Genomic DNA, 19,746 nt, shown 5'->3' with positions numbered 1-19,746 from the left:
GTTTGTTCATATATCATTCATAACATTTATAACATTTTGTTCCCCAAAACATGGTTAAAAATTATTTTTTTCTGTCTAATGACTGTATTTTTCTGATTTATGCAACGATAAATACAGATATCAAAAATCCCTTCAGTAAAAGACTTTAACTCTAATATTTAAACAAAATGAAACACTAATTTTGAACCTGGCTTCATTCAATGTTGAGATCTATTTTCTGGAAATTAATGCAAATTAGTGTATGTGTAATTATATGATGCTTCATTTGCATATTTAAACATAGAATTTAGAAAGCTTACACAAAATGTTTTGAATTCTTAATGTGATCATTGTGATATATATTAGTTAATTTTTCTATTAAGTCTTGCCTTAACTAGCATTAACACATATTAATAAATGCTTTAAAAAGTATTTTTCTCATTTTTAGTTTATGTTAGATACATCATTAAACAAATGAGACCTTATTGTTACTGTTTATTTTAAACTTGTCCTTTTTTATTGCACAAAACATAATATAACAACATGACAGTAATGGCAGTAATGAATACAAAGGAAAGAACCCATGACACACACACACACACACACACACACACACACACACACACACACACACACACACACACACACACACACACACACACACACACACACACACACACACACACACAAAACTTGTCTTCTAGAAACTGCTGTTTGCAATGATCCGCTAACAATGTAATTGCATAAAAATATTATATAATATGTTGCACGTATATACTATGTTGCAATTATATAACATGTTGGACATTGACAGTAAATACAGCAAAATGTTTTTGAACCGTAATTAATCCGATGCACATGCAGGCCTGTAGGAGTTTAGGGGTGAAGCGGCACATGATGGAGTGGAAGTGGAAAACAAACCATCGGTTTCTCAATGATCATTGACAGGAGACGAAAGCAGAGCCACTGACGGCCTGTTTAATTTACCAGACCCACTAAACCTGACAGGAATCAATGTCCAACCTCATTACAGCACTTTCTCATTTATTCTAGCGGTCAGTGGGGGACCGAATTTACTAAATGTGCTTAGACAAACTCAATAAGCTTATAAAGTGTACATGTTTATTCTATAAATGCATTTTGGAAACAATGAACACTGCAAAATTGTTATTTTTGTCTGGTTTTCCAGTACAAATCCTGAATCAAGATACATTTACTGGAGAAGAAATATTTTTTTTTTGCAGTGAAAAATACCAGTACTATAAAGCTAAATACTATTAAGCATTTATTGATCTTGGTAAATTTGAACATTTATTATTGTGCATTATTAAAATCAAAAGTTGTGTCTGTTAACAATTTTTTAATGGACCTGAACTGCCGTTAAAAGACAACGAACAGTTCTATTTTTATTAACTAACATAAAAAAGATTAATAAATACTGTCACAAATATATTGCTCTTTGCTCTTTGTAACGCATTAACTAATTTTAAAGTCCCCCTTGTATTCAATAATTTTATCCCTTAAAACTCATCTTTGATCACCAAAATTACATATTTAAAAGTTTTTTTCGTGGCTTAAAATATCTTGAATGTAACTCGACACCCTTGCCTCATTAAGTATGCGCGGTTCTATGAATATGCAAATGAGCCCCGCCTCCACTCACTCACTCACTGATCCACTGGTTGACGATCACACGTTGATCTGATTGGTTACAAGGTAGTGTGTGACGTCAGAAACACCAGCGATTTCTAACCGTGTGTTTGAGACTGTCTTTGGTTCACTGCAGTTTTAAGCAGAAAATACTCAGCAATGCTGTCGACTTATGAACTTACACATGGTGTGTGTTAAAGCAGATTAATAACACCACATACACACATAAACAACATTAAAAGCTGGATTTACACCACAGGGAGACTTTAACTAATGGGACCTTAGTGTGAAGTGTTACCGGATAGAAAGTAAATAGAGTCATTTAAAAAAAATAATGTTAAAGGTAACTCGCTTCATGCAAAACAAAAGCACAATCCACATTCCTCGTGGATTATTTCCAGTGTTCCCTGATAACGAAACAAGAATGCTGTTAATCACGCATGGACAACAGACTCTCATCATACGTGTGGATTTTCTCCCTGACCGAGAATGCTTCACACTGAAGTGTCGTCGGTCGGCTGAGAGATTTCTAGGAAAGGTTGTGTTGATCCTGTGAAGAGCTGGTGTACTGAGGGCCACTAATGCCTGACGGTTCAGTAGGTGACGCCGGGCCACTTTCAATCAGAGGAAATTGCGACTATGATTAATGAGATGACGTGCAATCACAATGATTGTTGTGCGGTGAATCATCTCCGACTCCATGTGTTGAGTCAATGAACATTTTTAAGGAGAAAAGTAGAAGCTTCTCTCTCTGTTATACACTTAAAGTCCCCCTGTGGTGTAAATCCAGCTTTTAATGTTGTTTATGTGTGTATGTGGTGTTATTAATCTGCTTTAACACACACCATGTGTAAGTTCATAATTGGACAGCATTGCTGAGTATTTTCTGCTTAAAACTGCAGTGAACCAAAGACAGTCTCAAAAACACGGTGTGAAATCGCTGGTGTTTCTGACGTCACAAACTACCTTGTAACCAATCAGATCAACGTGTGATCGTCAACCAGTGGATCTCTGAGTGAGTGAGTGGAGGCGGGGCTCATTTGCATATTCATAGAACCGCACATACTAAATGAGGCAAGGGTGTCGAGTTACATTTAAGATATTTTAAGGCATGAAGATTTAGTTTTTCAAGGAAAATGTCATTTTGCTGATCAAAGATGAATTTTAAGGGATAATATTTTAGCATAATTGTTAAATGTCCACCTTCAGCTCATCTTTTGAGCAGTGAAATCTTTACAGATTAAAAAAAAAACCATAAGTTATATATTGTTAGTAATATTTCAGTATGAACACTTACTGAACGGAAGTTACAGAGCAACTTACTTTTTGCCCATATTATTGCTCAGTTTGGGTATAAAGCTGTTTTTTTCCTTCATTTTCTCACTATATTATACTAATATGAGCCATGATTAAAAAAAAAAAATGTATTCTGTCTAAAGGTTTAATAAACTGTTATATTTCAAACAATTCTTTTTCTGAGTACTTCATGCCAGGCTTTACAGGGTTACGGATATGAACAAATGCATATACTGTATATAGAGATATGTGTCCATCTTTAAAACTGCAAAAGTCTGGAATTCTGAGCATTAAAGGTTTAAAAGTGTTTGAGGTGAAGCATTGTGTTTGGTTGGACAAAGTCAATCAGATTACTAATGCACTGAGGAAATGGCCATAACATGCTTTGGAAACTGGGATTGTAACTAATTGCAAAAAGGTATTTTGTGTTTCAGTAACAAAAAGCTCCGGACGCCTCCGAACTACTTCATCATGAATCTTGCAGTGAGTGACTTTCTCATGGCCATCACTCAGTCGCCGATCTTCTTCGTCAACTGCATGTACAAGGAGTGGGTGTTCGGAGAAATGGGTAACTAATTTCCCAATCTTCCCACCTAGGGTCCTATTAACAATCTAAGCTCTTGCGCAAGTGCACTTACGGCGTGTCCGAATCCACTTCTGCTAGTTTAACGACGGGAAAAATGGTCGGCGGTCCCGGCGCTGGTCTAAAAGTGTCGTCTCTATTCTCTTAATGAGTAATGTGTGTGTTTCAGGCGTAACGTGAAATAAACCAATCAGAGTCGCATCTCCCATTCCCTTTAAAAGCCAGTTGCGCTCGCGCCTTGGCGGATTCGCTATTTACATGGAGGAATTAGCAAGCGGAAAAACTGAACGCTCTAGCGAGGAAACGGATTTGCTCGTGCGTGAGATTAAAGCTGTGTGTGTGTGTGTGTGTGTGTGTATAAGTGTGTGAGGTTAAAGACCATCTACGGGAGAAGCCGGATTCCACCATATCTTCATGTACACAATATGAATCTTTTACATTGTAATCCTTTTATTTTTAATATTTGGCATGTTTGTGTGCTGCTGCGCGTCCCTGTGTATAATAGGCAGAGTGTGTGTGTAAAAAGCAGAGTGTGTGTACCGTAATAAGCTGAGTGTATGTGCGTTGTGGACCCACCAATAGGCGCATATTAATAATGCGCTCTTTAAATAACAACAAAACCCACAGCACCATTGACTTTAGAGCAGGTTCAGTTGGTCTCAGTCTATTTCAGTTCTTCAGAATAGCAACGCGCCAACAATGCGCCTGAACACACACTCGTTCTCAGACCAGCAGCTCATGGGTGAACAAATGGGCGCAAAAGCATTTGCTATTTGAACAACGTGACGCAGGACGTGAAAGTGAAAACTGCGTCGGGCTGAGAGTAGCGAAACTCTGTTCACACTGAGACGGTGTTTTTATTAATGAAAACAAACCTTTGTGAAAACGCTCTCCAAAGAGGATAAATTTGAAACTGTTGTTGTTTTCGTGTTGTAGTGTGGACTGAGAAAACTGAGGTATTTAAAACCGATGACGTGAGTTTAGTCATGTGACGCATGTTGTACCAATAGATATTGATGTTTATAGCGGTGGTGTGTCTGTTATGTGCGATTCACTTTCACACAGTTGCTGAAATATGTTACTTCACACACTCTTCACATCACAGTCCTGCAAATATGACAGAATGGGCTTTATGCACAGCTGCACAACTTCCTGAACTTTAGCCAGCTCCTTTGTTTCCTGTCTGCCATTATTGGACAAACTGTTTAATCCAGGTGTGCCTGACCAACAACAATAATCAGACACACCTGCATTAATCAGTTTGTCCAATAATGGCAGACAGGAAACAAAGGAGCTGGCTAAAGTTCAGGAAGTAGTGCAGCTGTGCATTCACTCACATCTGCTGTCCTGCGGTGAAACATGAGCGGTTTTAGCGTTTTACACCAAACATATAATGGTGAGAGAGAGCGATCTGGACGATCAGTGAATGAGGAGATATTCTGCTAAATAAAATGATCCTGACAGAAGAATTGCGCGAGAACATTTGTCGTCTGTATCATCTTAGTGAGGTTTAACGCATGCGCTGTAAAAGTGAATTTAGCATTGTAATGCCTGAAAACGCTAGTGCGGACGGAGAGCGTTTTCAAATCCGGATGAATGTAGACGTAGCTTTACTCATTTGCGATCTGTTTCCGTGTCACACGCGCTTGTTTCTGCTTCTCCACGCAGGCTGTAAGATGTACGCCTTCTGCGGAGCTCTGTTCGGGATCACATCCATGATCAACCTTTTGGCCATTTCCATCGACCGCTACGTCGTGATCACCAAACCCCTGCAGGCCATCGGCTGGACGTCCGGGCGCCGGACGCTGATCATCATCCTCCTGGTCTGGATCTACTCGCTGGCCTGGAGTCTTGCACCGCTTATAGGATGGAGTGAGTCTCACGTATTTACTCTATCATTGACAGAGAAGACAATATGATAAGTGTGGGAGAAAAGAATCGATTCTCTGATGCATCGCGATTCTCTCTTCAGCGATTCTCGATATTTTGAAATCTCTACAATGGGATATTTTGAACCCAGACAGCAACAGTGTCGGCCCAGATCTGGCTCACATCATGGGCGCGTTTCCACTGTCGGCGCCAGTGCAAGCCACGGTTTTAAACGGGCCGTGCCGGGCTAATAGCACCGGTCCAAAATCTGCTGCGTTTCCACTGTCGGGCCAGAAGCGCTTCATAGAGACAGAGCGTAACGCGTCATAATCTGAAGGCCACGCCCATCGGGGGGGAAACAATCCAACCGTCTCCATTGACTTTGCATTGCGAGAGGCTGCCTCCTCGTCATTTCTTGCTTTTAACTAAAGACAGAAAAATGTCTAAAAGCTGCTGTGTGACGAGCTGTACAGCAAACAAGCGAAGAAACCCAGAAATACGTTTTTATAAGCTGTCGACCCCAAAAAACGAGTGTTTAAGGAGATAACAGTGGACACAGGCTGGAATGAATGGGTAAATTGTGGGATCCTGCACTCAGTATGCACTATAAACACAGTTACGTGAGCAGTGAGTTAAACATTTGGTCACTGGTGAGTCAAATATACAAATGTCAGTTTTATATATTATATTTCTGTAAGATATGATGGCGATGACGTTCTCCTCCAGCGACGTACGTTACTTCTCAGAGTAATGAGACATGTTACGCTCTGTCTCAACTGCCTATCCACTGTTATCTCCTTAAACACTCGTTTTTTGGGGTCGACTGCTTATAAAAACTTATTTCTGTGTTTCTTAGCTTGTTTGCTGAACACCTCGTCACACAGCAGCTTTTAGCCATTTTTCTGTCTTTAGTTAGAAGCAAGAAATGACCAGGAGGAGCCTCTCGCAATGCAGAGTCAATGGAGACGGTTGGATTGTCCCCCCCCCCCCCGGTGTGGGCGTGGCCTAAATACGCTCTGTCTCTATTAAAACACGCCTCTCTGGAATAACGCCACACTAACCCATCATTTCACCAACAAATGGAAGTTTCATCAGAAAACGAATCAGAAAGAAATCACTGGAAACAGCGAGATCGCAAAACAAACATGATATTTGTTTTTGCCGTTTGCTGGCATTTTCGTTGTTTACTTGAATATTTAAAACCCAAGCATCGAACTTTTACCACAGGTTTACAATCAAAAGTGATACATTGATCATAATGTGTCAAAATTGGACATTAGCTACTCAGAAATAAAGTGGTTTAATGTTAGGTCTATTTCACAAAAGAAAGAGGACACTAGTTATTCAGTCGAGGCTGTTTCTGTGTATTAGTTAGTTAGTTACAGGACATATTTACATCACATTTAGAAAGAATTATAATTTCTACAAATATGCCTCCAAAAATACGACCTGCTGAGCTTTAGCACTCACTCCCAGTAGGCTAGTAATATTTTCAGTTATATTTTATAACCATGCAGTGTAAATGCGGCCATTTTGTTGCTATCTGGGAAGTTTCTCCACAATCTTTTGGTGCGTTCAAGTCCTCCGGAGAAGTAAGATGGCGAAGTACCTTCTCTTAATTAATTACACAAAAATACAGCGAGGTTCTTAAACTCTCGTTCTAGAAAATGAAGAACAAAGATTTGCATAAGTGTGCTTTGGTTTTTTAATGTTTTTAGTTCATTTATGAAGCCAATGCAAACTTTATCGTTACATATTACATTGTTATTTTATAATGCTATCATATTCTGTGCAGGCAATTAGCTTACTGCGCTGTAAATAGAAACATAGATATAAATAATAAAGGCTAGTTGTCTTAAGGCGGAGTCTCGAACGGCATCAGCGGCGGCCATCTTGTCACAGGCAAGCTTTCTGGCGGGTCTGTGGTTCCTGATGTAAGGTGATGATCTTCACGAACACAAATACTCTTATCTCGCTGAAATCTTGACGGATTTACAAACGGTTTGGTTTCATACAAACGTTATTAACGTGGCTATAATTCTGGATGCTTGAACATGTTGAAATATATAATATTATAATTATTCATAAGTATGCAGTGGCATAACTACATCTCTGACGTTTATAACAAACCAACCCGTTTGAAAATCGGTTATGGTTATTTAAAAAGTACATGCACCATTAAAACAATGTTACGAGTGAGCGAGCTGACTGTGGCAAGATGGCCGCCGTGTGTGGACGTCGACCTCCATTGGCCAGCAGCGCGGACGAGACATCTAGCCTTTATTATGTATATCAGTGACACGCCCACAAATCGTAAAGATCGGGGCTTAGAAAATCCCTAGCTTCCCACTGGTGTTTATGTTATTGTGGTGGCGTTCAAGTGCGTTCAACTCGTAAATACGATCTATACGAGATGACTTGAACACACCATTTCTTTGACACTGTGTTGTAACCGTTCTTGGATAGGTTCGTATATCCCAGAAGGCCTCATGACGTCCTGCACATGGGACTATGTGACGTCCACTCCAGCAAACAAGAGCTACACCTTGATGCTCTGCTGCTTCGTGTTCTTCATCCCTCTCGGGATCATCTCGTACTGCTACTTCTTCATGTTCCTCGCCATTCGTACCGCAAGCAGGTACAGCATGCACACTCTCTTGCCTATATTGGCATGATGAACGTGATTTCACCAAGTAAACATGTTTCTGGATCAGCATCCTTGACAAATGTTTCTGAAACACAAAAGCATGTTGAATTGCACTACCATTTTAATGCATTGTATTTTTAGGGCTTGCATTTTTATGGGCTGAAATTCAACATGGTCGATGAATATTTAAATTCAAAACATTTCACACACGTTTTCATTATTAAAAATTCAATAACCTATATTCCCCTTTCAAGTTTCACTTCCATAAAGTTAATTCTGTTTAAAAATACAACCTATAATTTTCGACTGGCAATTTTCAGTCCATTTTATTTCGCTTCCACAAATTTAGAGGTTCAAATTCGACAAAAAATTCAACATTTGACACCCAGGAACGGCAGGAATATCAGTAGATTGCCGATTAATAATCTCCATAGCTGTTAGTCGGCCTCACCAGCAGGGGGCGCAAGCGGCTGTTGACGAAGAAAACTATAGAGCAACGGCTGAGAGACTCATTCATTCATAAAAACTGATTTACAGAAATGGAGCAAGCGGTCAGTATTTGTGATGATGACCAGGGCCAGTATATATATATGGAAAAGCTGATAAAGACACAAAAGCTGTTTACATTTAAGCCCTAAAAATACAATGCATTAAAATGCTAATTGCAATGCATATTTTTTCAAGTAGTGCAATTCAACAAGCTTTTTTGTTTTAAAAACATTTGTCATTATTTTACTTCCATAGTTGATCCTGGAACATCATTCCAATCAACCAATCAGTCGAGGGACGAGTTTACAGTTAGGGTGTGTTCACACTTGGCAAGTTTTGACTCCTCCGCCTATTTTCTAAGCTCTTTGTGAGTTCTCAGCTGGTGAAAATACCATCATATGTGCGCACAAACAATGAGCAGATTTACGCACAGAATTGTTTTGGATGTTTGGTAAGTTCCGTCGCAAAATAAACGCCAAAAATTGCGTATCTTCAGGTTTAGTGTTAAAAACGTTGCATAAACTGCTAAGACTAGTCTTACAAGTTAGTCTTCAAATGTAGTTTTTTAAGACTGTTCATATCTTTTTCAAGTCAGTTACATAAAAACATAGATTGGTCTAATTAATGGCGATGGGTATACAACTGGGCCCTGCTGGACTTAATGAACCAGGATATTGACAGAAAAAGATTAAGAGCATAAAAGTCCAGGTTAGAGATGCACACACATAGACATTTTCATGCACATACATTTTCTCTTTTGGCCCGGACCAAAAGAACCACAAGAACCGAACTACCGAAAGTGTGAACACTGATAAGAAAAAAAGCGTGACTATCGCGCCGGCACGATAGTCGACCCCAGAGGGTTAAGTTTAGGCTTCTACATCAGTGTTATATAAGTTATGGGTAGGGATAGGGTTAGGACTCTGTTATTTTGGACAGGAATTATGTTCCAGAATTAATAGAAGATGTTGATCCATGTCAAAATCTACATCTGCATGATGTACAATCAGGGTTCGTACAGACACTGCAAAATTAAATTCCAGGATTTTCAAGGACTTTTCAAGCACTACTTTTTGGTCTACAATCAGATCTCACTTATCAAACAATATCTTTATTATCTTTCAAATTCAAAAAAATGCTAATAGATAAGCAAAAATCAACTAATAAAACAAAATGGTACAAATAAAGTGCAGCAGATGCAATGACTGCCGTAACTTTAACCATTGCAAGGATACATGACACAGAAATCGCTTTCTTTATTCAAACTGATTTTTCCTCCAATGATTGAGCTGAAGAATGAAAGCTGTATCATATACTTGGATATTTATATGCAACCCGGTCACACTAAATGCGTCTCTATAGCACGCATTGTGTTTATTGTGCAAATTATACGCAAAAATTAGTTTTTACGTGCATATGATACACATGGGTAGGTTTAGTAGTGGTGTGGGGTGCGTGTGTATTACACGCAATAAAGTGCGTATCATATGCACGTAAAAATACATTTTCGCGTACAAATTGCACAATAAACACAATGCATGCTATACAGGCGCATTTTTATGAGATCAGGCTGTTATATGAGCAATATCACACTCATAGCCATGCGAAATGCCTATATATCAGACGGCTGCAGCGTTGATTTTGTGTAACAAGATTTTTATCAATAAAATTAATTCAATAATTCAAGCACTTTCCAAGTACCTTTTCATAAAAATTGCAGTTTTCACGTTTTTTTCAGGACTTAAATTCCAAAACGTCAAATCCAAGCTCTTTAAAGGGATAGTTCACTTTAAAATGAAAATTATGTCATCATATAATCGCCCTCAAGTTGTTTCAAACCTGTATGAATTTCTTTCTTCTGCTGAACACAAAGGAAGATATTTAGAAAAATGTCGGTAATCAAACATTTAACTGCACTGTAAAAAAAATATGTTGGTTTAACTTAAAAAAGCAAGTTACCTTGTTGCCTTAAAATTTTGAGTTCTTTGTAATTAAAATTTGATTTAATACAACGAAGAAGAATGGTTTAATGAACAGAAACACAAAATAGTGTGTTATCTTCACACATTAGTTATCGATTTGACAAAAGATAAATAGTTGTAATAACAAATCATGAAAATATTTTTTTACAGTGTGTCCTGATAATGCCAAATGTCTGATGTTACCAGTAAAAAGTGGCCTACATTATTTTAAATATATCAAGTCTGTAAAAGAGTGCACTATAAAAAATTGTTTCCATTGACTTCCATAGTAGGAAAAAAAAATACTCCAAATTTTAAGGTAACTTGCTTTTTAAGTTAAACCAACATATTTTTTTTACAGTGCAGTTAAATGTTTGATTACCGACATTCTTCTAAATATCTTCCTTTGTGTTCAGCAGAAGAAAGAAATTCATACAGGTTTGAAACAACTTGAGGATGAGTATAATGACAGAATTTTTCATTTTAAAGTGAACTATCCCTTTAAGCACCTTGTATACGAACCCTGTACAATGTCATTGTTGGGAAACATGTGTCCAGAGATTTGGAGAAGCTGGGCAGCCATGTGAGGAAGACCACCCTCATCCAACAGCAGTCCATCAAGACGGAGTGGAAGCTGGCGAAGATCGCGTTTGTGGTCATCATTGTGTTCGTGCTGTCCTGGTCTCCGTACGCCTGCGTCACGCTCATCGCCTGGGCAGGGTAACTATCCCAAACAACACCTGCTAACACTTTATTATACAGTGTCTTTGTTACAGATGTTACAATAAATATAAATTATGCATAATTACATGCAACTAACCCTAAACCAAAACCATTTTCCTAACCCTATAGTAAGTACATGTAGTTCATTAATATTACTCAGTACATAAATGTATAATTAAACTGCACCTTAAAATAAAGTGTAACCCAATATCTGGATTTTTTGTGTCACTGGTTAGGCTGTTTTTATTTATTTTAAGTTTTTGGAGTGCACATGCATGGATGTCTATGTGTGTGCATCTCCAGCCCGGACTTTTATGTTTTTCATCTTTTTTCTATCATTATCCAACAGCAAATAAATATTTAAACAACTGCAAATCCATATGTGTAAATCCTCTTAGGTTCTTTATCGGCATCGATGGAACATTTAACTCAAAATAAAGAAGAATCGGCACACTGCCACTTCTGCTCCCAAGGATTTATTAAAATAAGCAACGCTTCGACCCAAAGTGTCTTCGTCAGGCAAGCAACAATCATAGAAAGGTAGAGTTTATATCAGTGTGAACATCACCTGACCTCATTAGTCAACTAATTACCCAATCATGCAAAGCAATAACGGCCTCATCAAACACAGATGTAATCACTAAAGCATAAAAAAACTGTTTCTCCAAAAGGTTTGAATATGGAGTTTGATTTGAAACTTTTCTTGTGAACAATCTTAGGCCACATTTACACATAGCCGGGTATTTAGAGAAACGAATATTTCTCCCCCTCCGTTTTCAATAATAACATCGTGCACACAACCCGCATAAATACGCCGTCGAGCGCCTTTATAACTATGCCAAACCTATGGGCGGCAGTGTAGGGAGAAGGATAAAGCCATGCAAGCCAATCAGAATCCTCAGAATCGACAAGAGAGAACCTAAAACCCCGTTTCTCCCAGTTGACACGACAACACATAACCGGCGTTTTCAGAAATCTCCACTTTGGCCGGAGTTTTTAGAAATAATCGTTTTCTGGGATAAAAACGACGTTTTCGTGTAAATGACAGGCCAAAACGCAGAGAAATATCTGCGTTTTCCCATCGTGTAAACGGGGCCTTAGTGTATAATTATTATATATTTTTTAATGTTGGTTACTTTACTGTATTTTTCTCTATATATATATTATTTTTTTATGCTTTAGTGATTACATCTGTGTTTGATGAGGCCGTTATTGCATTGCATGATTGGGTAATTAGTTGACTAATGAGGTCAGGTGATGTTCACACTGATATAAACTGTACCTTTCTATGATTGTTGCTTGCCTGACGAAGACACTTTGGGTCGAAGCGTTGCTTATTTTAATAAATCTTTGGGAGCAGAAGTGGCAGTGTGCCGATTCTTCTTTATTTTGAGTTAAATGCTTCATTTGATCGCGCTCCTGCCAAACGTTTTTGGGATGTGCGCACAGTTTCTTTTTTGAATCGATGGAACTTTTAACATCCATGGAACCTTTACATTCCACAAAAGGTTCTTTAAAGTGAAAAGAGGTTAAAAAAAATTCATGTTTTCCACACAAAGACAAAAATGGTTATTTTAAGAACGGTTCACTGAAAAGTGCTTTGGTTCCCCAGACACAAACCCAATCTAATTGTGTCAGTGGCTTTTACATTTTTAAAGCAAATTAGCTCTGTGATCAACACAAGTTTATGATACTTACATGTTTTGTTCATCATGCTAATCTTCACAAATGAGCACAGCTCTTATGATTTTTGATGCCTAAATCCAATCGGCACTTCACCACGGTCACATGACTTCAACATAACCATAGCTAAGCTATCACAACGTTCTCTATTGCAATTTCCCAAGACAAGACTAAAAAATAGAGGTGATCGTGCATTTCTGTCATCGGCCCTAAACTATCCAAGTCTCCTGGTTTATATCAGAACTGCCTCTACTTTATCTACTTTTAAGTCTCCTCTTAAGACTCATTTTGGCATTTAATATATGACTTGCTGTTTTATGATTTTACTTTCGTGTGTTACACCTATTTTACAGCTTGTGTTTTATTGTACAGCACTTTCGGCAACTTCGGTTGTTTTTAAATTGTGCTTTATAAATACACATTGTATTCTATTGTATCGTATAACAACTTTTTCAGTCTTTATTTCAGTCTTTATTAAAAAAAAAACATTGGCTTCATCACAGGACGATGAAACCGGAAGTGCTAAAATGTTGGTTTTATCCAATAATTAATGCATCATCCGTCTAAAGGACTATTGCATTCTCACATTTGAATTAGATATATATATCGATCAACACACTCGCCGTGCTCTCCCAGCTAATAGTGCTGAGATGTATCAATATTGCAATAATCAATAATCATAAACACTGCAAAAAATGCTTTTCTTACTTAGTATTTTAGTTTTGTTTCCAGTCCAAATATCTAAAAATTCTTAAATCAAGATGCATTTACTAGATGAGTAAAATTACATAAGATATTAAGTCTTGTTTTCTGGGGAAATAAATCAAAATGAAGTGAGTTTTTGCTTAAAACAAGCTAAATTATCTGCCAATGGGGTAAGAAAAATAATCTTGTTTCTGTTTGAGCAAAAACTCACTTCATTTTGATTTATTTCCCCAGAAAACAAGACTTAATATCTTATGTAATTTTACTCATCTAGTAAATGCATCTTGATTTAAGAGTTTTTAGATATGTGGACTGGAAACAAAACTAAAATACTAAGTAAGAAAAGCATTTTTTGCAGTGAAACAGGAGATAAAGTTAACAAATGTTTAGACTTATTGCCTTCGTCAGTGTGACAGTTTCACTTATTCTCAAAGACTACATTGAAAGAACGCAGCAGGTTTTTCCTGATGTTTAATTGTTCCCAATATTATCTGTAATCATTATTTACTGTTTCAGATGGACTTTAACTTGAGTCTGAGGGCTGATTTTTTGACTGTTTAATTGTGATCACGATCACCTGAAGGCCTGCAAGCGTGCTATAGTCATTAAGAATAAGTGAAACTGAAAGAAAAGAGCCAAAACATTTGTTAACTTTATCTCCTTTTTACAGTGCAGACCTTTTTTTTCATTTTTTAATTAAACATACATATAAACTTTTTGTTTTTGTCGGTTTGGCCGTAAAACTGTGATGTCCAGTGTCATGCAGAACATCTAATCTCTCAGAGAAGTATTCTGATTCATGTGTTAGTCTATTAAAGGGAGTCAAACCATGCAGAAGATCAGAGGCTTTCGGAGAATTCCAGGGTAAAAAGACGTCCTTTTATAGAAGAACTGTCCAAAAGTGAGAGCGTATAGTGCGAGCCGGCTCGATGCTAACACTTCTGAGAGAGCGAATGATGAAGTCTGCTGGAGGATAGACATACAACCATGCATGTGATTCCTTCCGCTCAGCCAACAACACCTCTAGGTCACTAACATGTCATGTAAACAGACACCGCAGGGGTCTCGGCGTTATTCAGGACGCTCGCTGCTTGCTTCTTGACTTGTTTTCCAGTAAAAACCCTTACGGAACAAAAATATGTGGGAATATACTGCAAAATATAATGCGATATATTACATTATACATTTTCATATTTGTGACCCTGGACTACAAAACCAGTCAGTCACATGGGTCATTTTTTTTTTAATTGAGATGTATACATCATCTGTACGCTGAATATATAATCTCTCCATTGATGTGTGGTTTGTTAGGATAGGACAATATTTGGTCGAGACACAACTATTGAAAATCTGGAATCTGAGGAGCAAAAAAATTTCAACATTGAGAAAATCTCCTTTAAAGTTGTGCATTTATGTTCACGATTGTGCTGCATTCACTCACAAAAATACATGTTTTATATATTTACGGTAGGACATTTACTAAATATCTTCATGGAACATGATCTTAATATCCTCATGATTTTTGACATAAAAGAAAAATGGATAATTTTGACCCATACAGTGTATAGTTGCTATTGCCACAGATATACCCGTGCGGCTCCAGACTGGTGCTGTGGTCCAGGGTCACATATGGGAAACTAGAGCTTATATTTTTCAATATACTGCAATATATGCATTGACCATGTATCATTAGAGTATTAGTAGACTGTTAGGTTATGGTTAGGGTTAGGGTTAGGAGAATAAGTTGAATTGTAGTGGCCAAGTTACTTATAGTCAGTAGAATATCAAAAAGCAAAAAGACTAAGTCATGTTTTCTGGAATTGTATTATTAAAAATTTAGTGAGTTATGCTTAAAACAAACAAACAAACAAAATCTGTCAATATGGTCAGAAAAATAAACTGAATTTAAAAATAAACCGAGATTATTTTTCTGACCCGATTGACAGACATGTCTTGTTTTAAGCATAACTCACTTAACTTTGATACAATTTAGCAATTTGCGTTTGCTTAATGTCTTGATTCAAATATTTTAGATATTTGAAACAAAATACACGATAATTTTTTGAAGTGCAAAGCTGACATCACAAACTCTGTCATCAGTTGCATGCATTTCAATGCCATAGTAATGTGCTATTAATGTGCTTTGTTTGTTGGTGATGGTCCAGGTACAGCCACGTTCTTTCTCCGTACTCCAAGGCAGTTCCTGCAGTGATTGCCAAAGCATCAGCCATCTATAATCCTTTCATCTATGCCATCATACGCTCCAAATACAGGTTCGTTCAAGTGCAAACGCCTCAGCAAACCACACAATATTGTGCCGAAACATATAACTGTTACGTAACGTGTAGTGGAAACAGCACGAAGACGAAGGAGAACTATTATAATGCTATTTAATGAACAAACCCAGCATCAGAAACTCACACTACGACTGGACATTAACGAGAACGGTCTAAATACACAGAGCAAACAAAAGGAACTTAATTAGATCATTAACAGGACAGGTGAATGAGATGACTAATTAAACAGACTGGGGTAAACTGGGTCACAGGACTAAATCAAAAGCATGATGAAACATAGGAGACTGACCTTACGTGTAACAATAACGCAGTGTGTGTTTTTGACCCTGATTTACAGAGACACGCTGGCTGAGAAGGTGCCGTGTCTGCATTTTCTAGCCCAGTCGTCACGTAAAGATTGCATTTCGGTGTCGAACAGCGAATCGTCCTTCAAAGAGCCGATGCTCAGCCGACAGTCATCAGGGTCAAAGGGCAAGTTCCAGCGAATCTCCTCCATGTCCACTTCAGACACGGTTAGTGCTGTACACTGGAAACAAATGCTTTTCTTACTTACAGTAGTATTTTTTGTCTTGTTTCCAGTCCAAATATAAAACAAATTTTTTTAAAGCGGCTCTATAATGCCCTTTTCACAAAATGTAAAATAAGTCTGATGTCCCCAGAGAGTGTGTGTGAAGATTTAGCTCAAAATACCCCACAGATATTTTTATATAGCATGTTAAAATTTCAACTTTTTGAGGGTGAGCAAAAACGCACCGTTTTGTGTGTGTCCCTTTAAATGCAAATGAGCTGCTGCTCCCGGCACAGGGGGCGGAGCTTCAACAGCTTGTGCAAAAACTTTTTTGTTTAAATGTATGTAGCTGATGTGGAGTTAACTATCTTCTAGTCTAGGGATGGGACGGTATGAAAATTTAATATCACGATTATAGTGACCAAAATTATCGTGATTATCAATATTATCACGGTTTTGTTCAAACAAAATGTGTGATGAATGTGTTCAAAAATAACTGATGCTGACATTGAAAACATTTCAACAAGTTTTATATTTGAAAATCAACAAACAACAAATAAAACAAGCAGCTCTATGCACTTTTTTAAGCAAGATTCTATTCTGTGGCATTTCCTTTCTTATAATGACCGTCATCATAGCAACGCATTATAACACAGCGCACATCCATGCATCACAACGGGCGCGCGCTCTCGTTTCATTCAAATACAACTTGCCGTCTTGCGTCTCCGTTTTTGATTGTATTGAAAATGAAATCAGAGTTGATTTATTGTTTACAGAGTTTGATCATATTGTTGTGATCATCTTGACTTAACGTTAATGTTTTAAATCTTACTTGTTTATAAATCGATTTTGTACAGCGAGCGTACAAAATCGATTTATAAACAAGTAAGATTTAAAACATTAACGTTAATCTCAATTCAATATGTCCCCGTAATTATGTGGTTAAAAAAATCGGTGTAATAAGTGTACAATGAATCTATACATTAGTATCCCTTAAATGGCACTCTTAATAATAGTCTTGTTTGAACTTGTTCGTTTGTCTTTGGATCAAAGCCACTTGCTGCAAACTTTTCTTTGTGAGTGAGCTAAAATACTTAAACTCAAAACAACATGTTGTACCCAATTATTTCACAGACGTAGTTTTGGTATTGAGGTCAAAGTTAACTTGCCTTGCGTTCGCTATACAACAGTGGGTGATGGTCACACAAGACGACTCGGCAGATCTGAATGGTTTCTGTTGCAGCGACTTTTTGTTCTGCAGACAGGGTGACCATCCTCGATTAACGTTAAGTTTCCCTCAGGACGTTTGTAAAAACCTAAATATGACCACACCTCAGATTTGGTCCTCTTAAAAGGCTGAAAAATCTCCCGAGCACGGTCCATAGACAGTATGGCACGGTCGCTGCCATCCGCCATTCCTTCTCAAATAAAAAAACAACAACATTGCGTGCTGAGCCTGCGTCAGACTGTTGCTGGCTAGACATGATTTACAGTGAGTTTTTAAAATCGCGATAATCAAACACGGTTTTAATGATAATTAAATTTTAGACGATAATACTAACCGTCCGTACATTTTATCGTGGTTTATCATGAAACCGGTAATCGTCCCATCCCTATTCTAGTCATTGATTAGCATATTCTGTCATGATAATCTATAAATCGTGTCCCGGGGGCGGGGTTTATGCAAATTCTAGGGTTGGTCACTAACCCGGAAGGAATGTTGTGTAGTTCCTACCAGCCGTTTGTTGGAGTCCTTAAAAAAGCAATTTCTTTAAAAGCAAATATCTTCCTTTGATTTGAACTCTGAGCGTCGTAACTTTGCAGATGCTCACTACAGTTAGAAAAGTCTAATCATAATCAACCACCGCTTTAAATCAAGCTGCATTTACTAAATGTGTAAAAGGCAATAAGATATTATGTCTTATTTTCTAGGGAAATCAATCAAAACTATTAATATTTTAGAAACAAGTTTATTTTTCTTACCCCATTGTTAGATGGTTTTGCTTGTTTTCAGCACCAACTCTCTTAGTTTTGATTAATTCCCTCATAACAGACATAATATCTTATGGCATTTTATTCATCTAAATGCTTGATTTAATAATTTTTTAGATATTTGGACTGGAATACAAGACAAAAATACTAAGTAAGAAAAGCATTTTTTGTGTGTGAGAGGAGACTTATGCTTCATCTTCTAGTTCAACATGCGTCCACATTGCCATCATACAATATTATAAATGCACACTTTATAGTTATACTGCTAAAATCTGCTTATTTATGTATATCTAGACACTTAATTGACACCTAGGTCAGAGGTAACAACATTAAAAGCTTGATTTTCTCCACAGGGGGACTTTAAACGTGTCAATATATATGTGTGTATGTGCTCTAGGTCTGGAGTGATGTAGAATTAGATCCTGTGGAGCAAAAGAGTAAGATCCTCAGAAGCTCACAATCAGCAAATCTGCTGAGACATGAAGGACGGAAACCGCAAACCAAACACGGCAAGACGAAGAACAAGAGTCGAGGAGAGGAAGAGCACAGAGAAGAGAAGGTAAGGTATGTGCTTCACAAGGGTGACTAGTAAACAGGATTTAAAATGCACTGATTAAAACATTTTGGCCGATACCGATAACCGATAATTGTTTATATTTGAAAGCCGATAACCGATAACCGATATATCGGCCGATAAACCGAAATCCAAATTTTTTAAAATCATTTTTGAGAGCCTAATCACAAAAACAAAAGTCTCACCATGTCCCAAACACACAATTATCAATTATGATGTTCTCATTATAATGTTATGTAGCCGATATGCTGCACATGTCGCACTGAACTGTATTTTCCTGTTTTGAAGTGATTTTAATCATATTATAAGCAATTTAAAACCATCATGTTGAACAGTGCGCATCTGAAGAGTCTCAGCTGAAGGAAATAATACATTATTTATCGGCTTTAATAAATCGGACAAATTTTCTTATCGGGCCGATACCGATAACATTAAAAAATTAACATTTATTGGCCGATACCGATATAGTGACCGATATATCGTGCGTCCAGTAAACAGCTATTAGTTGCTATGCACTTATACACTACGTCCTCAACCGTGTAGTGTATGAACTTTATAAGGTTAATTTGTCACTCCCCCTTCGCTACGTAATTAAACCTGCCACAGTCGAGTGCATGAAGTGTCTAAACAAGCGTCAAACATGATTTCTGAAGGATCATGTGACACTGAAGACTGGAGTAATGATGCTGAAAATTCAGCTTTGATCACAGGAATAAATTACACTTTACTAGATATTCACATAGTTTTACATTGGAATAATATTTCATTATTTTTACTGTATTTTTTATCA

The 19,746-nt window shown here is 37.4% G+C and overlaps 1 protein-coding gene across 1 annotated transcript in view; it reads left to right on the top strand.

Annotated features, from left to right (window-relative positions):
• opn4xa (opsin 4xa) overlaps positions 1-19,746 on the top strand; it is a 31,530-nt gene that overhangs the window by 7,349 nt on the left and 4,435 nt on the right. The window contains exons 3-9 of the mRNA XM_079600098.1: positions 3,360-3,493; positions 5,177-5,380; positions 7,844-8,015; positions 11,033-11,194; positions 15,751-15,858; positions 16,220-16,394; positions 18,780-18,941. Of these exons, the coding sequence (XP_079456224.1) occupies positions 3,360-3,493; positions 5,177-5,380; positions 7,844-8,015; positions 11,033-11,194; positions 15,751-15,858; positions 16,220-16,394; positions 18,780-18,941 (1,117 nt within the window). The remainder of the gene's footprint in view (positions 1-3,359; positions 3,494-5,176; positions 5,381-7,843; positions 8,016-11,032; positions 11,195-15,750; positions 15,859-16,219; positions 16,395-18,779; positions 18,942-19,746) is intronic.

The sequence above is a fragment of the Phoxinus phoxinus genome (assembly GCF_949152265.1).
Source record: "Phoxinus phoxinus genome assembly, chromosome: 23".
Lineage (NCBI taxonomy): Eukaryota > Metazoa > Chordata > Actinopteri > Cypriniformes > Leuciscidae > Phoxinus > Phoxinus phoxinus.
This window is presented reverse-complemented; position numbering and strand designations above follow the sequence as displayed.